Below are 21,454 nucleotides of genomic sequence, written 5' to 3'. Positions count from 1 at the left end.
CCAAAGCTAGGAAGGATAAATCAATTTGGCAACACTCAACCAAAGGTTGCTGGCATAGTAAAAAAAAAAAAAAAATAAAGCCCAAATAAACGCCCCCATTTTATAAAATTTTTTAGACTCAACTTAACCATCAGAATAAATTAACATTTATTTGATAAGGCAATGGGAGGAGAAAAATGGAAACAATATTTTCAGGTTTTTTTTTCTTTTTCTTCGGGAAAGATATCATGGTGGTAATTTATGCATATCTATGGAGCCGAAAACCAACAATGAATATTAAATTTGACAAAAACTAATTTTTCATTCATAGATCGTTTCTAGTTTATAATGGCTTAAAAGCGACGAGGCATGAATTGGAGAGAAATGAAATTGTTTTTAATTATTAAGAAGAAGGAGTTGAAGTTTTAGGGCTGATTAAAAATTCTATTTGAAATTTGCATTGCCACAAGGCATAAACAACAAATTGAAGCGTGCTAAGTTCGGCCGAGTCGAATTTTGGGAACCCACCACCATGGATTCTGCAGAAACTTTAAACAAAATTCAGTTGAAGGCCATAATTTTTCGAACCAGCAAAAATTTAAGCTTTTAGAAACCGAACAAGGATGAACGAGATACCGCTTTACATGGTAGCTATATCAGGATATAGACTGATTTGGTCCGTATTGGGCACAGGTGTTGGAAGTCGTAACAGAGCACCGCATGCAAAATTTCAGACAAATCGGACAAAAATTGCGGTTTGTAAGGGCTCAAGAAGTCGAATTGGAAGATCGGTTTTTATGGGAGCAATATTAGGTTATAGACCGATTTGACTAGACGCAGTTGTTAGAAGTCATACAAGAACACTACATGCAAAATTTCAGACAAATCGAACAAAAATTGCAGCTTGTAAGGGCTCAAGAACTCAAATTGGAAGATCGGTTTATATGAGAGCTATATCAGGTTATAAACCGATTCGGACTGTACTTGGCAAAATTATTGGAAGTCACAACAGAACGCCATCTGTAAAAATTTCAGCCAGATCAGATGAAAATAGTGGGTTCCAGGGGCTCAAGAAGTCAAATCAGGAGATCGGTTTATATGGGAGCTATATCCGGTAATAGACCGATTTGGACCGCACACTGCACAGTTATTGGAACTCACAACAGAACATTATGTGCAAAATATCAGCCAAATCGGGCAAAATATGCGGCCTGTAAGAGCTCAAGAAGTCAAATCGGGACATTGGTTTATATGGGGGCTATATCGGGTTATAAATCGATTTGGTTCATACTTGGCACAGTTGCTGGAAATCATAACAGAACGCCATCTGCAAAATTTCAGCCAAATCAGATGAAAAAAGCTGGTACCAGGGGCTCAAGAAATCAAATCGGGAGATCGGTTTATATCGGAGCTAAATCAGGTTATAGACTGAGTCATAACAGAAGGAGTAAAGAGTCACAACAGAAGACCATGTGCAAAATTTCAGCCAAATCGGACAAAAACTGCGGCTTGTAAGGGCTCAAGAAGTCAAATCGGGAGATCGGTTTATATGGTAGCTATATCAGGTTAAAGACCGATTCGGACCATACTTGGCACCATTATTGAAAGTCATAACAGAACACTGTGTTTAAAATTTCAGCCAAATCTGACAATAATTGCGGTTTCCAGGGGCTTAAGAATTTAAATCGGTAGATCGGTTTATATGGGAGCTATATCATGTTCTTGGCCGATTTGGACCGTACTTGGCACTGTTGTTGAGAGTCACAACAGAACACTATGTGCAAAATTAAAGCTAAATCAAACAAAAATTGCGGCTTCCAGGGGCTCAAGGAGTCAAATCGGGAGATCGATTTATACGGGAGCTATATCTGGTTATAGGTCGGTTTGGACCGAACTATGTGCAAAATTTCCGACTAAGTGCAAAATTTCAGCCAAATCATACAAAAATTGCAGCTTCCAGGGGCTCAAGAAGTCAAATCGGGAGATCGGTTTATATGGGGGCTATAGCAGGTTATAGACCGATTTGGACCGTACTTGGTACAGTTGGTGGAAGCCATAACAGAAAACCGCATGCAAAATTTCGGCCAAATCGGACAAACATTGCGGCTTCCAGGGTCTCAAGAAGTCAAATCGGGAGATCGGTTTATATGGGAGCTATATCCAAATCTGAACCGAGATAGCCCAATTGCAGCGACCTACATCAATATTAAGTACCTGTGCAAAATTTCAAACGACTAGCTTTACGCGTTCGACCGCTATCGTGATTTCGACAGACGGACGGGCGGAAAGACATTGCTAGATCGACTCGGGACGTCAAGACGATCAAGAATATGTAAACTTTATGGGGTCTTAGTTAAATATTTCCAGGTGTTACAAACGGAATGCCTAGATTGGTCATTCCGTTTGTAACACCTCTACCATCCTATGGTGGTGGGTATAACACAACACCCCATGCAAAATTTCAGTCAAATCAGATGAGAATTGCGTCATGTAGGGGCTCAAGACTTTAGATCTGAGATCGGTTTATATGACAGCTATACTACAACATAAACCGATATAGCCCATTCATGCCAGCTGATCTACACTAATGGGAAGTATTTGGGCACAAGTTCTAGCACCTAGCTTTAAATCCTTTGAAACTTTACACGCGTACGGACATGGCTAAATCGACTTAGACGTTCGAGAATATGTATATCGATATCGATCACTAAGAGCGCCATAAAAGTTTTTTTGTGGATATCAATGAAATTCTTTGTTTCTGTGAAAGTACGTTCGATGTCATTACGAAATTCGATTTCGTAATGACATCGAACACTGAACATTTGCAGAAGTTCAGACACTGAAACCAAGTTTCGTCGGTTTCCAAACATAAATCGGCCGATACTGCTGCCATACTGCTGCTGAAGTTCACCAATCGATACTGCTGCTGAAGTTCACCAATCGTCGCTGGTTTGTTGGCAAAGACCATAGTTTTGACATAGCTTCACGGGAAATAGTCTAACAGTGTCAAATCGAATGATCTAGACGGCCAATATACTGGACCACTGCGTGAGATAACTCGTTTTTCAAACTTGGTTTCCATTCCAGTTGGAACCACATGTCCTCCAAGTCCATATCATCCAATTGGGTCTTTAGCGACTCCCATTCACAGTAAAGTGCCGGTCTTGATCATCACGGAAGAAGTACGGCCCAATGACGATGCCGACCCATAAACCGCACCAAACTGTTGTTTTTTTCGGGATGCAATGAAGACTCATGAAGTATTTTGCTTTTTGAAGAAGCAATTCAGCCAGAAATGAGCCTTATCGCCGAAGATGATTTATCGTTGAAAATCCGAAACATTTTCACATTGTTGCTCAGCCCAATTCACCAACATATTACAAAGCCTAACATCAGTCACTGTGTCAAATTTGAGCGAAATCGAATTATAAATGTGCCTTTTATGGGACAAAGACTTTAAACCGAGAGATCGGTCTATACAGCAGCTATACCCAAATCTGAACCGATCTGGGACAAATTGCAGAAAGATATCGAAGAGCCTAACATTACTCACTCTTCCAAATTTCGGGGAAATCGAATTATAAATGCGAGAGATGCCAACCCGCCTTGGGGAACTACCTGTTTCACTTTATGGTGTTTCGACTTCTTAGCTCCAAATTCCACAAACGACTGGCGACACAAAAATGCTTTCGATAGGTCTAGGACCACGAGCAAATGCAAAAAAAAAAATCAAATTTTGCCCATAAACATTCCATTAAGGAGCAGGGGCAAAGTTCTCACATATCAATGAGTGCAGTCCCATTCAAGTTAAAGCTCAAGATAAGGGGCCTCCTTTTTATGGCCAAGTCCGAACGGCGTGCCGCAGTGCGACACCTCTTTGGAGAGAAGTTTTACATGGCATAGAACCTAACACATGTCGCCAGCATTAGGAGGGGAAAACCACCGCTGAAAATTTATTCTTATAGTATCGCCAGGATTCGAACCCAGGCGTTCAGCGTCATGGGCGGACATGCTAACCTCTACGCTACGGTGGCCTCCCTAGTGCCACGAGCACAGCTCTATATCATGATGTAAGCCACGAGGTGATGGCATGCAAATCCTTGCTGATGCTTGGGGAATGGAAATTCTTCAACGGGTCTTAGAAGGAGTAGACGCACAAGCGTTTTGAGATCAGTCTGTACGACTCTCCTTTTCAAGCTTCGGTAACGGGATCACTCTGTCCATCTTCCAGACATCGGGTACTAGAAAGGTGCTCAAAGACAAGTTGACGACAGTTGTAAGTTACTCGACTCCAGGTAAATCCTGAACGACTCTCCCTTGCTCGGGTCCTTTCCAGGCTTCAGTAGCGGGATCACTCTACCTATATCCAGACATCGGGTACTAAAAAAGTGCTCCAAGACAGGTTGAGGGCAATTGTAAGATACTCGACTTTAGGTAATTCAGACTCTTCAGCAACAGTGTAGAGATTCCGTCGGGGCCCAGCGTCTTGAAACACTTGGCTTGAACTTAGATGGATGGCATTCTTCGATGCCTCCACCATAGACTGGGAAAGCTGTACATGGGCTCGGCTTCCTCATAGCCTTGTCACTCTCAGTATGCTCAATAAATTGACGGTTAAAGAATCCGGCACATCTCTTCGGTGCGGTCGCCAAAAGTGACTGAGGTCCTGTCATCCCTTCTTCCAGCGTTCGAAAGTGACTTAAGAGAGAGCAATGTACTTCAAATCCTCCAGCTACATATTCCGATTATGTTCGTTGGCTACACTGTTCATTTTCAGACTGAGCAGCCTAATTCTGACGTTAAGTTCGAAGATGGGCTACATCGGACTATATCTTGCTATAGCCCCAATATAGACCGATCCGCGGATTTAGGGTCTTAGGCCTATAAAAGCCAAATTTATTATCGGATTTTGCTGAAATTTATCCCATAAAAGGCGCATTTATTGTCCGATGGCGCCAAAATTTGGGACAGTGAGTTGAGTTAAGCCTCTCGATAAACTTCTGCAATATGGCATGGATCGGTCCAGATTTGCCATATAAACCGATCTCTCGATTTATGATTTTGGGCCCATAAAAGGCGCATTTGTTGTCCGATGTCGCCGAAATTTGGGACAGTGAGCCAAGTTAAGACCCTCGATATACTTCTGCAATATGGCACAGATCGGTTCAGATTTGGATATAGCTGTCATATAGACCGATCTCTCGATTTATGGTTTTGGGCCCATAAAAGGCGAATTTATTCTCCGATTTCGCCGAAATTTGGAACAGTGAGTTGTGTTAAGCCCCTCGACATAATTCTGCAATATGGCACAGATCGGTTCAGATTTGGATATAGCTGCCATATAGACCGATCTCTCGATTTAAGGTCTTGCGCCCATAAGAAGCGAATTTATTCTCCGATTTCGTCGAAATTTGGGACAGTGAGTTAAGTTAAGACCCCCGATGTACTTCTGCAATATGGCACAGATCGGTTCAGATATGGATATAGCTGCCATATAGACCGATCTCTCGATTTATGGTTTTGGGCCCATAAAAGGCGCATTTATTATCCGATGTCGCCGAAATTTGGGACAGTGAGTTGTGTTAAGCCCCTCGACATACTTCTGCAATATGGCACAGATTAGTCCAGATTTGGATATAACTGCCATATAGACCGACCTCTCGATTTAAGGTTTTGGCCCTATAAAAGACGCATTTATTGTCCGATGTCGCCGAAATTTGGGACAGTGAGTTGTGTTACGCCCCTCGACATACTTCTGCAATATGGCACAGATCGGTCCAGATTTGGATATAACTGCCATATAGACCGATCTCTCGATTTAGGGTTTTGGGCCCATAAAAGGCGCATTTATTGTCCGATTTCGTCGAAATTCGGGACAGTGAGTTGTGTTAAGCCTCTCGACCTACTTCTGCAATATGCCACAGATCGGTCCCGATTTGGATATAGCTGCCATATAAACCGATCTCTTGATTTGTGGTTTCGGGCCCATAAAAGACACATTTGTTGTCCGATGTCGCTAAAATTTGGGACAGTGAGTTAAGTTAAGACCCCCGATGTACTTCTGCAATATGGCACAGATAGGTCCCGATTTGGATATAGCTGCCATATAAACCGATCTCTTGATTTATGGTCTTGGGCCCATAAAAGGCGCATTTATTGTCCGATTTCGCCGAAATTTGGGACAGTGAGTCAAGTTAAGACCCTCGATATACTTCTGCAAAATGGCACAGATCGGTCCCGATTTGGATATAGCTGCCATATAGACCGACCTCTCGATTAAAGGTTTTGGGCCCATAAAAGGCGCATTTATTGTCCGATGTCGCCGAAATTTGGGACAGTGAGTCAAGTTAAGACCCTCGATATACTTCTGCAAAATGGCACAGATAGGTCCCGATTTGGATATAGCTGTCATATAGACCAATATCTCGATTTAAAGTCTTGGCCCCATAAAAGGCGCATTTATAATTCGATTTCACTGAAATTTGTCACAGTGGCTTATGTAAGGCTTTGACGAAAGGTGGTTTACGTATATACCCGAGGTGGTATGGCCCGGCCGAACTTAACGCCTTTTAACTTGTTTATAGTAGGTAAGACCTGATTTTGTGAAACGAAGCTTGATTTGTCAAAAAATATCACTTAAAAGAAAACTTTACAAATTTATTTACTTTTTTTTTTGGAGATAACATGAACCACTTTTGGCGGAAATTTGTTCAAATGTTCTATCCGTTTGAATAAATTAAAGTGATACTGTTTACAATATTTTCACCATTTCTTATGCCACGGATGTAATTTATGCATATCACTGTTTTCAAAATCAAAATTCAAAATAAATAATGAATTTTAAAATCAACAAAAATAATTTGTTATTCAGGAAAATTCTTCTAGCCACTCGAGGAGGGGGCTGGCTATATGCCAACTTGAGCATAGAAGATTTGCGGCATAAAGCTATTCCTTACATCAAATGCTAAAAACTAGAATGAAAAACTTTGGCGATTATAAATTCGGTAACAATTTCATTGCGAAGACAAAAAGAAACTTCAGTGTAATAAAGAATGATTTAAGGAAAATTTGGCAGTCAATGAAAATTGTATGAGATAGGACATAAAAAAAACGAAAATTGGGACAAAAAAAAAACTTCTTACGAAAAATTAAATTTTTAAAATAACTACGGTTGACAAATTACAATATTATTGCAGACTACCCAAAATCGGACGAACATATATATGGGAGCTTTATCTAAATCTGAACCGATTTCGAGCATCCTTCTTAGATATTGTGGTAGTCCTTGAGGACAGCCTTGTGCAAAATTTTGGCAAGATTGGTCTATAATTGCGCTTGCAGTGGCTCTAGAAGTGAAAATCGGCCGATATACATATATGACAGCTATATCTAAATCTGAACCGATTTCTATGAAATTCATCAGTAATATTGAGAGTCATAAGAAAATCCTTCCTGTCAAATTTCAAGAGAATCGGTTTACAAATGACCAATTTATTACATTACTACTGCAAATCGGACGAACATCTATATGGGACCTATATCTAAATCTAAACCGATTTCTTTGAAATTCCCCAATAATATCGAGAATCAAAAGAAAATCCTTCCTGCCAAATTTCAAGAGAATCGGTTTACAAATGACCAATTTATTGCATTATTACTGCAAATCGGACGAACATATATATGGGAGCTATATCTAAATCTAAACCGATTTCTATGAAATTCAACAGTAATGTTGAGAGTCAGAAGAAAATACTTCCTGCCAAATTTCTAGAGAATCGGTTAACAAATGAGCACTTTATTGCAATATTTCCTAAAATCGGACGTACATATATATGGGAGCTATATCTAAATCTGAACCAATTTCTATGAAATTCACCAGTAATATTGAGAGTCAAAAGAAAATCCTTTCTGCCAAATTTTTAGAGAATCGGTTTACAAATGACCAATTTATTGCATTATTACTGCAAATCGGACGAACATATATATGGGAGCTATATCTAAATCTGAATCGATTTCTATGAAATTCACCAGTAATGTTGAGAGTCATAAGAAAATCCTTCCTGCCAAACTTCGAGAGAATCGGTTAACAAATGACCATTATATTGCTATATTACTGCAAATCGGACGAACATATATATGGGAGCTATATCCAAATCTGAACGGATTTCTATGACATTCGCCACTGATATTGAGAGTAAAAAGAAAATCCTTTCTGATAAATTTCGAGAGAATCGGTTTACAAATGACCAATTTATTGCATTACTACTGCAAATCGGACGAACATATATATGAGAGCTATATCCAAATCTGAACCGATTTCTATGAAATTCACCAGTAATGTTGAGAGTCAAAAGAAAATCCCTCCTGCCAAACTTCGAGAGAATCGGTTAACAAATGACCATTTTATTGCATAATTACTATAAATCGGACAAACATATATATGGCAGCTATATCTAAATCTAAACCGATTTCTATGAAATTCGCCAATAATGTTGAGAGTCAGAAGAAAATCCCTCCTGCCAAACTTCGAGAGAATCGGTTAACAAATGACCATTATATTGCTATATTACTGCAAATCGGACGAACATATATATGGGAGCCATATCTAAATCTGAACCGATTTCTATGAAATTCATCTGTAATATCGAGAGTCAAAAGAAAATCCTTCCTTTCAAATTTCAAGAGAATAGGTTTACAAACGACCAATTTATTGCATTATTACTGCAAATCGGTCGAACATATATATGGGAGCTATATCTAAATCTAAACCGATTTCTATGAAATTCACCAGTAATGTTGAGAGTCAGAAGAAAATCCCTCCTGCCAAACTTCGAGAGAATCGGTTAACAAATGACCATTATATTGCAATATTACTGCAAATCGGACGAACATATATATGGGAGCTATATCCAAATCTGAACGGATTTCTATGACATTCGCCAATGATATAAAGAGTAGAAAGAAAATATTTTCTGCTAAATTTCGTGAGAATCGGTTTACAAATGACCATTATATTGCAATATTACTGCAAATCGGACGAACATATATATGGGAGCTATATCTAAATCTGAACCGATTTCTATGAAATTCACCAGTAATATCGACAATCAAAAGAAAATCCTTCCTGCCAAATTTAAAGAGAATCGGTTTACAAATGACCAATTTATTGCATTATTACTGCACATCGGTCGAACATATATATGGCAGCTATATCTAAATCTGAACCGATTTCTATGAAATTCACCAGTAATGTTGAGAGTCAAAAGAAAATCCTTCCTGCCCAATTTAAAGAGAATTGGTTTACAAATAACCAATTTATTGCATTATTACTGCACATCGGTCGAATATATATATGGCAGCTATATCTAATTCTGAACCGATTTCTATGAAATTCACCAGTAATGTTGAGAGTCAAAAGAAAATCCCTCCTGCCAAACTTCGAGAGAATCGGTTTACAAATGACCATTATATGGCAATATTACTGCAAATCGGACGAACATATATATGGGAGCTATATCCAAATCTGAACGGATTTCTATGACATTCGCCAGTGATATCGAGAGTCAAAAGAAAATCCATCCTGCCAAATTTCAAGAAAATCGGTTTACAAATGACCATTTTATTGCATTATTACTGTAAATCGGTCGAACATATATATGGAAGCTATATCTAAATCTAAACCGATTTCTAAAAAATTCAATCAGTAATGCAAATCGGACGAACATATATATGGAAAATATAGCTAAATCTTAACCGATTTCTATGATTTGCACCATACTTAACACAGTTATTGAAAGTCATAATAAAACACCTCATGCAAAATTTCAGCCAAATCGGATGAGAATTGCGCCCTCTAGCGGCTCAGGAAGTCAAGATCCCAGATCGGTTTATATGGCAGCTATATCAGGTTATGTACCGATTTGAATCATACTTAGCACAGTTGTTGGAAGTGATACCAAAACATCACGTGCAGATGAGAAATGCGCCCTCTAGATGCTCAAGATGTCAAGACCCAAGATCGGTTTATATGGCAGCTATATCAAACATGGACCGATTTGGCCCATTTACAATCACAATCGACCTACACTAATAAAAAATATTTGTGCAAAATTTCAAGCGGCTAGCTTTACTCCTTCGAAAGTTAGCTTGCTTTTGACAGACCGACGGACGGACAGACGGACGGATGGACAGACGGACGGATGGACAGACGGACAGACATGGCTAGATCGACTTAAATTGATATGACGATCAAGAATATATATACTTTATGAGGTCTTAGACGCATATTTCGAGGTATTATAAACAGAATGACGAAATTAGTATACCCCCATCCTATGGTGGAGGGTATAAAAAGCGTGGATAAGAATTGCTGTACTGTTAGCTATATCAGGTTATAAACCGATTAAGGCCATACTTGGATTGGATTTTACAGATCATAGTGAGTGCCATTCAGCAAAATTTTAACCAAATCGAATAAGAATTGCGCCCTAAGGTGGCTCCTGAAGTAAAATCGGCATATGAGAGAGCTATATCAGGTTATAGACCGACTCAGCCCATACCTAGCACGAATGTTAGAAGCCATACAAACAAACACAATGCAAAGTTTCAACCAACTCAGGTGAGAATTACGCCTTTTACAGGCCAGAGAAGTCAAATCGGGAGATGGATTTAGGTGGGAGCTATATCAGGTTTTAAACCAATTTAACCCATATTTGGCATGTATGTTGGAGGTCATAGACAACGTCATACTACACAATGGGATAAGAATAGCGCCGCCCATGAAATTAAATCGGGAGATCGGTTAATATAGGAGCTAGACCATATTTTAAACCGATTTGAACCATATTTGCTTTGTATGCTAAAGGTCATATGAAAAGTCACTGTGCAAAATTTCAATCAAACCAGATAAGAATAGCTCCCTCTAGAGGCTCAAGAAATAAAATTGGGACATCGTTTTATTTGGGTGCTATATCAGGTTATGAACCGATTCAGCCTATATTAAGAACGTATATCAGAAGTCAAAGAAACAGTCACAGTGCAAAATTTAACCCGAATCGGATAAGAATTGCGCCCTCTCAATAAGTGCATTTGGGTGATCGGTTTATATGAGAGCTATATCAGGTCATCGACCGATTCACGTATATTAAAGGTCCTGGGAGAAGCCACTGTGCAAAATTTCGGATAAGAATGACACCTTCTAGAAAGAAAGCATTCCGAGCGAAATCCGGGTCCGGGTCATACCATCCTTCCGGACAATGGCGGAGCCTGCAGACCTTGTAATACACGGAATGGTTTCGATAAGCCTACAGTCCATGAAGCGCATCAGGCTCTACCCAGTGAAGTGCAACACCCAGAGAGATCAGGTTGAAACTTAAACGGATCATACAAGTACACGCGAAATACGAGAGGAGACTATGGCAACAAGGGTGGACGAACCATATAAACCGATATCCTGATTTGACTTTTGAGCCCTTACAAGCCGTAGTTTTCGTCCGATTTGACTGAAATTTTGCATGCGGTATTCTGTTACGACTTCCAACAACTGTGCTAAACCCGGACCATTAGTGTATAACCTTATATAGCTCTCTCGATCATCTTTGTACGGTCCTTAAACGCTTTAATTTTTGCTGGTTTGAAAAATTTTGCCCTACAACAAAATTTATTTTGTATAAATTTTAATCAGAATCCATGAAGGTGGGTTCCCAAGATTCGGCCCAGCCGACTTACCACGCTTTTGCTTGTTCAGAATTTGTATACCCTCCACCATAGGATGGGGGTATACTAATTTCGTCATTCTGTTTGTAGCACCTCGAAATACGCGTCTAATGCCCCATAAAAAACATATATTCTTGATCGCCATGACATATTAAGGCGTCTGTCAGACCGTCCGTCAGTCCGTCTGTCTGTTGAAGGCACGCTAACTTTCGACGGGGTAAAGCTAGGCGCTTGCAAATTTGCAAAAATACTTTATACTGGTGTAGGGCAGTTGGGACTGTAAATGGTCCACGTTTTGGTATAGCTGCCATATAAACCGATCTGGGATCTTCATTTGTTGAGCCTCTAGAGGGCGCAATTTTCATCCGATTTGGCAGAAATTTCGTACAAAAGACTTCTTTCATGACCTTCAACATACGTGTCTAATATGGTCTGAATCGATCAATAGCTTGACACAGGTCCCATATAAACCTATCTCCCGATTTTGCTTCTTGATCCCCTACAAGGCGCAATTCTTATTCGAATGATCTGAAATATTACACAATGACTTCTACAATATTCAGCATTCATTTATGGCCCGAATCGGACTATAACTTGTTATAGCTCCTATAGCATAAAAGTTTTTATTCAATATTCTTTGTTTGCCTAAAAAGAGATACTGCGCATAGAAGGCGACAAATGCGATCCATGGTGGAGGGTATATAAGATTCAGCCCGGCCGAACTTAGCAACAAGCCAATTACTGGTTCAGGTTGTTGTTGTTGTAGTAGCCAGAATTGATGTGGAGTTGGGGATTCTCGTCATGCTCCTGTAGGTTAGCAAGCTCGTTCCGGTCCAAAGGACCAATCCCCGCGGAAACATGGTGGCCATTGGCTATTTAAAGTCGCCAATCACTCGCCTTGTCATATCAAGCATCGTAGGCACTCAGTAATTGTGCAAGAGCCGGAGCCGCCCGATCTCCCACTAAAACTCTCAGCTCGATACCGTTGATTGTCCGCGACTACCGTTGCAGCTACTCAATATGGAGCATTCCACTATCCGCAACCTATGAACGCGACCGGTAGGTCACAGCTAAGCTTCTCGTGCCAGCAACGAACATCATACAGAACGGACCTCAATGTTCCAGCCTGTGTGGTGCTCACAGCTATCCCTTGCCGGGACTGTCTTAGGTGTATGTCCATAGTGGCATGGGGCGGATTAACATCCGCACCCTCTTTTCAACCTAACCTAAAAAATTTCTATAGACATAAAATTTTGCCAAATTTTTGTATGAAAATATAATTTTGCCAAATTTTATATAGAACTAAATTTTGTCAAAATTTTCATAGAAAAATGCTGGAGAAAGTTTGAAAAAACCTGACAAAATGTTTTAAAATTCAATAGTTATTTAATTTTTGCAACAATTTTTAATAGAAAATTTTATAATAAAATTTTGTAAATTTTTTTATAAAATTTTGTAATTTTTTTATGAAATTTTGTAATTTTTTTTTATAAAATTTAGTAAGTTTTTTTTATAAAATTTTTTAAATTTTTTTATAAATTTTTATAAATTTTTTTATAAAATTTTTTAAATTTTTTTATAAAATTTTTAAAATTTTTTTTTAAAATTTTTTTATAGAATTTTAGAAATTTTTTTAAAATTTTTTATTAATTTTTTAAAAAATTTTATAATTTCTTTATTTATAAAACTTTTTAAAACTTTTTAAAACTTTTTACAAAATTTTATGAATTTTTTTACGAAATATTATACAATTTTTACTTACTTTGGCTCCTGTCGAACTGGATGGTTCGTCGAATAAAGCCCATATTTTAGGTTTTATACGCTGCCAACAATTCAAACGGCCCTTGTTCATGGAATCCTCAAAACCAAAAAGGCGGGCCACTTGTTCTTCCGAAGGTTTTTCATTATCAATATCTAATTTATCCAATATGGCTAAAGTATTCTGCAAAATTAGAGAAAGAAAGAGAAAAGATATAAAAAAATTATTAAAAATAAAAATATATTTAAAAATATTTTTGTTATATTAAATCTCAATATTATAAAAAAAAAATTTTAATTAAAATTTTTTTTAAATTATTTTATAATATAAAATAATCTTAATTTTATAGAAAATTTAAATTTATAAAAAAAGAATCTTTAAATAACATTTTAATTTTTAAAAAGGTAAAATTAAAAAAAAAAAAAATATAAAAATTTATAAGAATTTTAATTTTATTAGAATTTTTATTTTGTAAGAATTTTAATTTTATAAGAATTTTAATTTTATAAGAATTTTAATTTTATAAGAATTTTAATTTTATAAGAATTTTAATTTTATAAGAATTTAAATTTTATAGTCAACGTCTTCGTATGCAATAAAAAGAAAGCTCTGGATTATCTTTCGACCTGCATCGGTGGCCTTGAACCTCTTTGGCTTGCCATGAAGATAGAGCTGGCCCCGACTGATCAGATTCCCCGCTGGCCGCCTCGGATGAGCTGCTGAGAGCTATGGGGAGAGATGGCACTGATGTGGCCCTCGTAAAAGAACCGTGGTTACGAGGTAACAAGGTTCGTGGACTCAGATCACGAAATCTGAATCTCATCTCCTCCGCCAAAGAAGATAATATTAGAAGCTGTATCGTAGCCCGTATGGATTTGAACCTAGCTCTAATTTCTTCTTTCAGCGATGAAAACCTTAAGGTAGTGGCCTTGGAGAGACCCCGCAACCCATTACTGGTCCAGGCCTCCATGTACCTAACTTACAATGTGAACAAACCCCTACAGCCATAGTCTGGGCCCAAGTCGGTTGGTGCTAGGAAAAGGGTCGTGGCCTTGTGCTAGTGATTTACACCAACGCACACCACAGTCTCTGGGGGAGCGCGGATACCAACGAAAGAGGTGAGCCAATTTTTTTGTTTCATTTTATCTAAGGGCCTTGTTGTATGCTATAGGGGCAACACCCCTACTTTCTACAACCGGATCAGGGAACAGTTTATAGATACAACGCTTGTGACGAATAGTGACTCGTTGAAGGTTTTGGACTGGAACGTTTTCACCCAGTGCTACTTTTTGGATCACTATAAGATATGTTTTCAGGTCGAAGACGAGAGGGGGGGGGGGGGGGGGGAGGGGTTGGATATCATACAGAAACCTTAGGAGGACCGACTGGGGGAAGTTAAGGGAACAGATGCAGAAATTGGGGTCCCCAAGGGGGCCTCTGGAGGGGGGGAGGGGGAATGTGTATATCATACAGAAACCTTAGGACGACCGACTGGGAGAAGTTAAGGGAACAGATGCAGAAATTGGGGTCCCCAAGGGGGCCTCTGGAGGACGCAAGGGAACTGGAGGCCTTAGTCGATCTTGTCACGGGATGCCTTAACGAAGCCTTTTTGAAGGCATGTCCCAAAAGAGTACCCCACGTAAAAGTAGCCAGTCATGGTGGTCACCGGAGCTGAAGGTGAGAGCAAAAGGCTTTTTAATAAGGCTAAGAGAGAGAGCACGGCAGAGAGCTGGGACGTGTATCAATACGCCCTTGGCAAGTTCAAGAAGGAGACGAGGAAGACGAAAAGGAGTTCATGGGCTTAATTTTGTGGGGAATTGGAAAGCCCTAGTGAAGCATATAGGAAGCGCAAAGTGCTCTCGAAGGATCCCACCACGCCTAGCTCCCTGAGGAGAGAGGACGGAACTTACACTGAGAGTAGGCAGGAGACGGTGGAACTTTTGATGGAAGCTTATTTCCCAAGGTGGCCAGGAAGAGGTGGCGATCAAGATATCGCAACAACTACATATGTGGCCTTAACGGATGGCCTCATCAGGGACATTGTTGACGAGGAGAAAACAGGGTGGGCGGTCCGCACTTTAAGTCGGCCGAACCTGACGGAATTATCCCGGCGCTGCTGCAGGAGTCACCCTCCCATGCCTGGAGCGCATCTTCCGAGCGAGCCTGGCATGGTCCTACATACCGAGGACATGGAGGGAAGTCAAGGTGGTCTTTATCCCCAAGGCGGGAGGAATAAACCACAGTACGACGAAGTATTAAAGGCCTATTAGTCTGTCATCGTTTTTGCTGAAAACACTGGAAAAACTGATGGACCTGAGGGTGAGAGGGCGATTGACGCCGGAAAACTTCAGTGGGGTACAACACTCATCCCTCAAAGGCAGGTCGGTGGAGACGGCCCTTCACGGAGTGGTACAAGAGGTCGAGACGTCTCTCCGACAGAAGGAGTACACTTTGGCGGCCTTCTTGGATATTGAGGGGGCCTTCAATAATGTGGAGATAGGGGCGATAGTCGCTGCACTTAACCTCACGGGGATTCCGCCCTTAATCACCAGGATTGGCAGGATTATTAATGCGAACCTGGAAGATAGTGTTGTCAGTAGGCGGGTGACCAGAGGAACGCCCCAAGGAGGGGTGTTCTCGCCGATTCTATGGAACTTCGTGACTAATGAAATACTGATGGATCTCGGAAGGGACGGACTATCGGTTATGTGGACGACGTCGTGCTGCTGGTGCGAGGCAGGTTTCTGTCGACGATCAGCGAGATCATAGAAGGGTCACTGAGGAGGTTGCCACGAAGGGCTACCAGAAATGGATTAAGGACCAACCCAGGGAAAAGGAGCTGGTGCTTTGTACGCGTATATATAAGATACCGGAGTTCAGTATCCCGTCCTTGGACGGGCTCATCCTGCGGCTGTCAAAGGAGGCGAAGTACCTAGGCATACTACTCGATTCGAAATTGTCCTGGAAGAGGAACACCGAGGAAAGAAGCCGCAAGGCACTGTGCCCATTTTACTCCTGCAGGAGGATGTTCGGCAGGAAGTGGGGGGTAACTCCTATTACGATTTATTGGTTATATACGACCATCGTGAGACCAGTACTGACCTATGGAGCACTGGTATGGTGGAATGCCGTAGAGAAGAGGACGCGTGTGAGGGAGTTCGAGAAGGTCCAGAGACTGGCCTGCGTTGGGGTCACAGGGGCACTTAAATCCGCACCGCTGGCAGGCCTGGAGGCGATGCTGAGTATACAGCCCATTGAGGCCTATATTCTGGACTTCGCCGCCAGAGTCGCGCTTAAGCTGAGGGAGCTCGGCATGCTGAAGGAGGATGGTTGCAACCACATTTCGATTCTGGGTGTTATGAATGCGTAGGGTAAACTAAGGAGGATTTCCGACTTCGAGGCACCAGTGCCGATTGGAGTGAGGGCACGCGCCATTCAATTTCCTGGGAGGGATAAATGGAGGGCGAATGCTGTACTTGAGGAGGATGACACCTCGATCTACACGTAGGGCTCCAAGATGGAGTCAGGGACTGGATTGGGGGTCTACTCTGATGCACTCGTTATCAGTAATCTCTGAGACTGCCGGATCAGAGTACGATCTTTCAGCAGAGGTCTGTGCCATAGCAGTGGCCGCAAGGAAAATTCTGGGTAAGGGGCTTACCGCCCACGAAACTCAGAATCTATGTGGACAGTATGGCGGCGGTTAAGGCCTTAAGGTCGAGGATGGTGAGGTCAAGATGAGTGGCGAATTATTTGGAGTCACTGGAGAGGCTTCGGGCCCACGATGTGACGCTGACATGAGTTCCTGGGCATGAGGGGATTCCAGGGAATGAGAGGGCGAACGAGAGCGCCAGGGAGGTTTCGTCTGCTATGGGCTGAGCAGTTATCGGTCTTGCCTACGTGCCATATGAAGAGCTACTGAACACAGTAGAGGGAATGACCTGGGTGGAGTCGGTGGCGAGGTGAGACTCAATGGATGGTTGTCGGACTACAACGGCGCTATGCCCGGTCATCGACCGGAGGAGGACGAGAGAGTTGCTGGCGTTAGAAAAAAGGTCGATGAGAACCTTGACAGAGGTAATAACCAGACGCGGTGCCATAAGCCGCATGGTGGCGCGCATGGGAATACCGCATAATGATTTCTGTAGGTGTAGCCTCGATGAAGATGAAGAGGAGACTATTGAGCTGTGTGCTGTGTTCATGTCCGAGTCTGTAGCGACGTAGGCTCTTCTTTCTGGGGAGCCGTTCTTCTGTGATCTGATGAACTTGCAAACGTACATCTGGAAGGTATCCTGAGATTTATTGAAGCAACAGAATGGTTCCGAAGGGGGGGTGTCATAAGCTCCGGCGTGAGTACATCCGTGCTTGGCTGGGGATGGGCGTTTCTTCACCCCGTTCGGGTTCACCATTCCTCCCGTCTTTCTTTTATTCGTGAATAACCTCTAGTTCGAGGTCTCACACTTTCTTCCTCCTCCCTTCCTTTCTAGGGTATCTCAATGAGAGTGACTAGACTCCGAGTGAATTCACCTTTGGTGGGCAACCCTCAACCTAACCTAACCTAAATTTGTGGGCAACCCACTCAGCCTAACCTAACCTAACCTAAATTAAAAAAAAATCATTTTATTAAAATTTCATAAAAATATTTTTTTTTTTATTTATAAAAATAAATATGTATTAAAAAAATTTTTTTTTAATTAATTTATAACAAACCAATACTATATTTTATAAAAATTTTAATTTAAAAAAAAAAATGTAGTTATATAAAAATTTTAAATTTTATAACAATTTTAATTATATAAAAATTTTGATTTTATAAAAATTTCAATTTTATAAAAAATTTTAAGTTTATAAAAATTTCAATTTTATAAAATTTTAATTTTATAAAAATTTTAATTTTATAAAAATTTAAATTTTATAAAAATTTAAATTTTATAAAAATTTAAATTTTATAAAAATTTTAATTTTATAAAAATTTTAATTTTATAAAAATTTTAATTTTATAAAAATTTTAATATTAAAAAAATTTTAATGTTATAAAAACTTTAATTTTATAAAAATTTTAATTTTATAAAAATTTCAATTTTATAAAAATTTAAATTTTATAAAAATTTTAATTTTATAAAAATTTTAATTTTATAAAAATTTTAATTTTATAAAAATTTTAATTTTATAAAAATTTTAATTTTATAAAAATTTTAATTTTATAAAAATTTTAATTTTATAAAAATTTTAATTTTATAAAAATTTTAATTTTATAAAAATTTAAATTTTATAAAAATTTAAATTTTATAAAAACTTTAAGTTTGTAAAAATTTTAATTTTATAAAAATTTTAGTTTTACAAAAATTTTAATTTTATAAAAATTTTAATTTTATAAAAAACTTTAATTTTATAAAAATTTTAAATTTATAATGATTTTAATTTTATAAAAATTTTAATTTTATAAAAATTTTAATTTTATAAAAATTTTAATTTTATTGAAATTTTAATTTTATTGAAATTTTAATTTTATAAAAATTTTAATTTTATAAAAATTTTAATTTTATAGAAATTTTAATTTTATTGAAATTTTAATTTTATAAATTTTTTTTATTTTTTTTTAAATATATTTTTTAGTTTTATTTGTTTTTTATCTCTTTTTATTATCATTTTTAATTTATTTAATTTCACGTCATACTCATATTAACGCACTTACCTGAGTATCTCTGTGTATACTATAGGTGGACCAACAACAAGGTTCAACTTGATTAGAGTCTAAACCCCAAAATTCTAATTCTTCCTCAAACAGAGGGCCACAAACATCGGTAGGATAGTGCAATTTGCCAGTTCTGCAATAAAAAACACATTCATACCCAACATTTAAGTTTAACCAAATCAAGTCAATCAAGTTAACCGGCCAAGCAATTTTCCACACTCACCTGTAATAGTTGAGAATTTGTGTAAAAACTCCCGGATGACGATCAAAGAAATATTCATTCAGCACTGGATCGTAGTTGGCTAAGGCCTCAGTTAAACGTGATAATCTTGTGGCGGGTATTTTCTTTAGCGTCGCTTTATACGTCTCATACCTGTAGACGCAAATGTCATAAAATTGAATCCCCACACACACACCAACAATGCAATGCAAGAAAGAAAAGAGAAAAGACAACAAATTTAGTAAGAAAAAAAATGACACGAAACGTACCATTTACATATTTCATTTTCCATTAGCAAAATGTTCTGCTAATTCAGCAGAATTAGAAATGAAAACATTCATTCATGCATCAAGCCATTCGAGCCAACATCCCAATGCACATGGAGAACAACCCAAACTATATTCCTCTCCCACCTCGCCGCACACTGTTGCTATACAACGTTACGTGGCCAGATGGGTTTTCTGCCGCAACACGGCGGATACGTGGACCAGGGACAAGCAGCAAATAGAAAACAAACTGCTTGGGAAATGGAGCAAAAACATCTTTCCGTTGACGTTGTTTACATAGACATTTTCATTATTTATGAGCGGAAACTTTGGGTCACTATCACGGATGGACCAAAGATACAAAAACGACAAACGAAAGCGAGGACGACTTCGACAGAGCGTATGGGTGTGTGAGTGTGTGTGCTTACGGTTAGTTCCCCAGGAAGACCACCCCCACCGCTAACCCATATTACATTCACTTAATATGTGGTTTGCAAACCGCATAGACACACAAACTCACACACAGAGGTATTAGGGTTGCCAAGAGCAAAAAAATTAAAAAAAAATTTTTTTTTTTCAAAAAATATTAACCAAATAAAAAATTCTAATAAATCTATAAACAAGTAAAAGCGTGCTAAGTTCGGCCGGGCCGAATCTTAGGAACCCAACACCATGGATTCTGCTAAAATATGGGAGCTTTATCTGGTTATAGACCGACATGGACTGTACGTGGCACAGAGAGTCCAAACAGAACACTATATGCAAAATTTCAGCCAAATCGGATAAAAATCGCGGCTTGTGAGGGCTCAGGAAAATAAATCGGGATATCGGTTTATATGGGAGCAATTGGGTTGGGTTGCCCAAAAAGTAATTGCGGATTTTTCATATAATCGGCGTTGAAAATTTTTTCACAGCTTGTGACTCTGTTTCTTCTGTCAGTTATCAGCTGTTACTTTTAGCTTGCTTTAGAAAAAAAGTGTAAAAAAGTATATTTGATTAAAGTTCATTCTAAGTTTTATTAAAAATGCATTTACTTTCTTTTAAAAAATCCGCAATTACTTTTTGGGCAACCCAATATATCATGTTCTTGACCGATTTGGACAGTTGTTTAAAGTCATAACAGAACACTATATGCAAAATTTCAGTCAAATCGGATGAAAATTTTGGCTTCCAGGGGCTCAAGAAGTCAAATCGGGAGATCGGTTTATATGGGAGCTATATTAGGTTATAGACCGATTTGAAACGTACTTGACACAGTTGTTGAAAGTCTTAACAGAACACCATGTGTAAAATCGCACTAAAATTGCGGCTTGTAAGGGCTCAAGAAGTCCAATCGGGAGATCGGTTTATATGGGAGCTATATCCAAATCTGAACAGATATGACCCTTTTGCAATCCCCAACGAACTACTTCAATATTAAGTACATGGGCAAAATTTCACGCGGCTAGCTTTACACGTTCGACCGCTATCGTGATTTAGACAGACGGACGGACATTTCTAGTTCGACTCAAAAAGTCGAGACGATCAAGAATATATACTGACAAATAAAATTCTGGAAATTTTTTTTTAAATTTTTTTTTTTTATATATTTAAAAAAATGAATTTTGAGAGAATTTTGATTCACATGACCCGGTTGTAAAATGCAAAAAAAAACCGAATTAATTTCACATGGAAAATATTTGGGTAATATTTCTAACGGAAAGGAAATTCGACCATGGGACTAAAAATCTTGGACAAAATTTTGTTAATTCGATCTAACCATGTCCGTCCGTCCATCTGGATCTTGGATCTTGACTTCTTGAGCCTCTAGAAGCCGCAAT

The 21,454-nt window shown here is 38.8% G+C and overlaps 1 protein-coding gene across 1 annotated transcript in view; it reads right to left on the bottom strand.

Moving 5' to 3' along the window:
• LOC106091190 (uncharacterized) overlaps positions 1-21,454 on the bottom strand; it is a 162,059-nt gene that overhangs the window by 35,514 nt on the left and 105,091 nt on the right. The window contains exons 3-5 of the mRNA XM_059365173.1: positions 19,372-19,521; positions 19,149-19,281; positions 13,457-13,636 (exon numbers count right to left, since the gene is read on the bottom strand). Coding sequence (XP_059221156.1) covers positions 13,457-13,636; positions 19,149-19,281; positions 19,372-19,521 — 463 coding nt within the window. The remainder of the gene's footprint in view (positions 1-13,456; positions 13,637-19,148; positions 19,282-19,371; positions 19,522-21,454) is intronic.

The sequence above is a fragment of the Stomoxys calcitrans genome, chromosome 3, assembly GCF_963082655.1.
Source record: "Stomoxys calcitrans chromosome 3, idStoCalc2.1, whole genome shotgun sequence".
In the NCBI taxonomy this organism is placed as follows: Eukaryota; Metazoa; Arthropoda; class Insecta; order Diptera; family Muscidae; genus Stomoxys; species Stomoxys calcitrans.
Note: the sequence above shows the minus strand (reverse complement) of the source record. Positions and strands in the feature narration are given on the sequence as shown.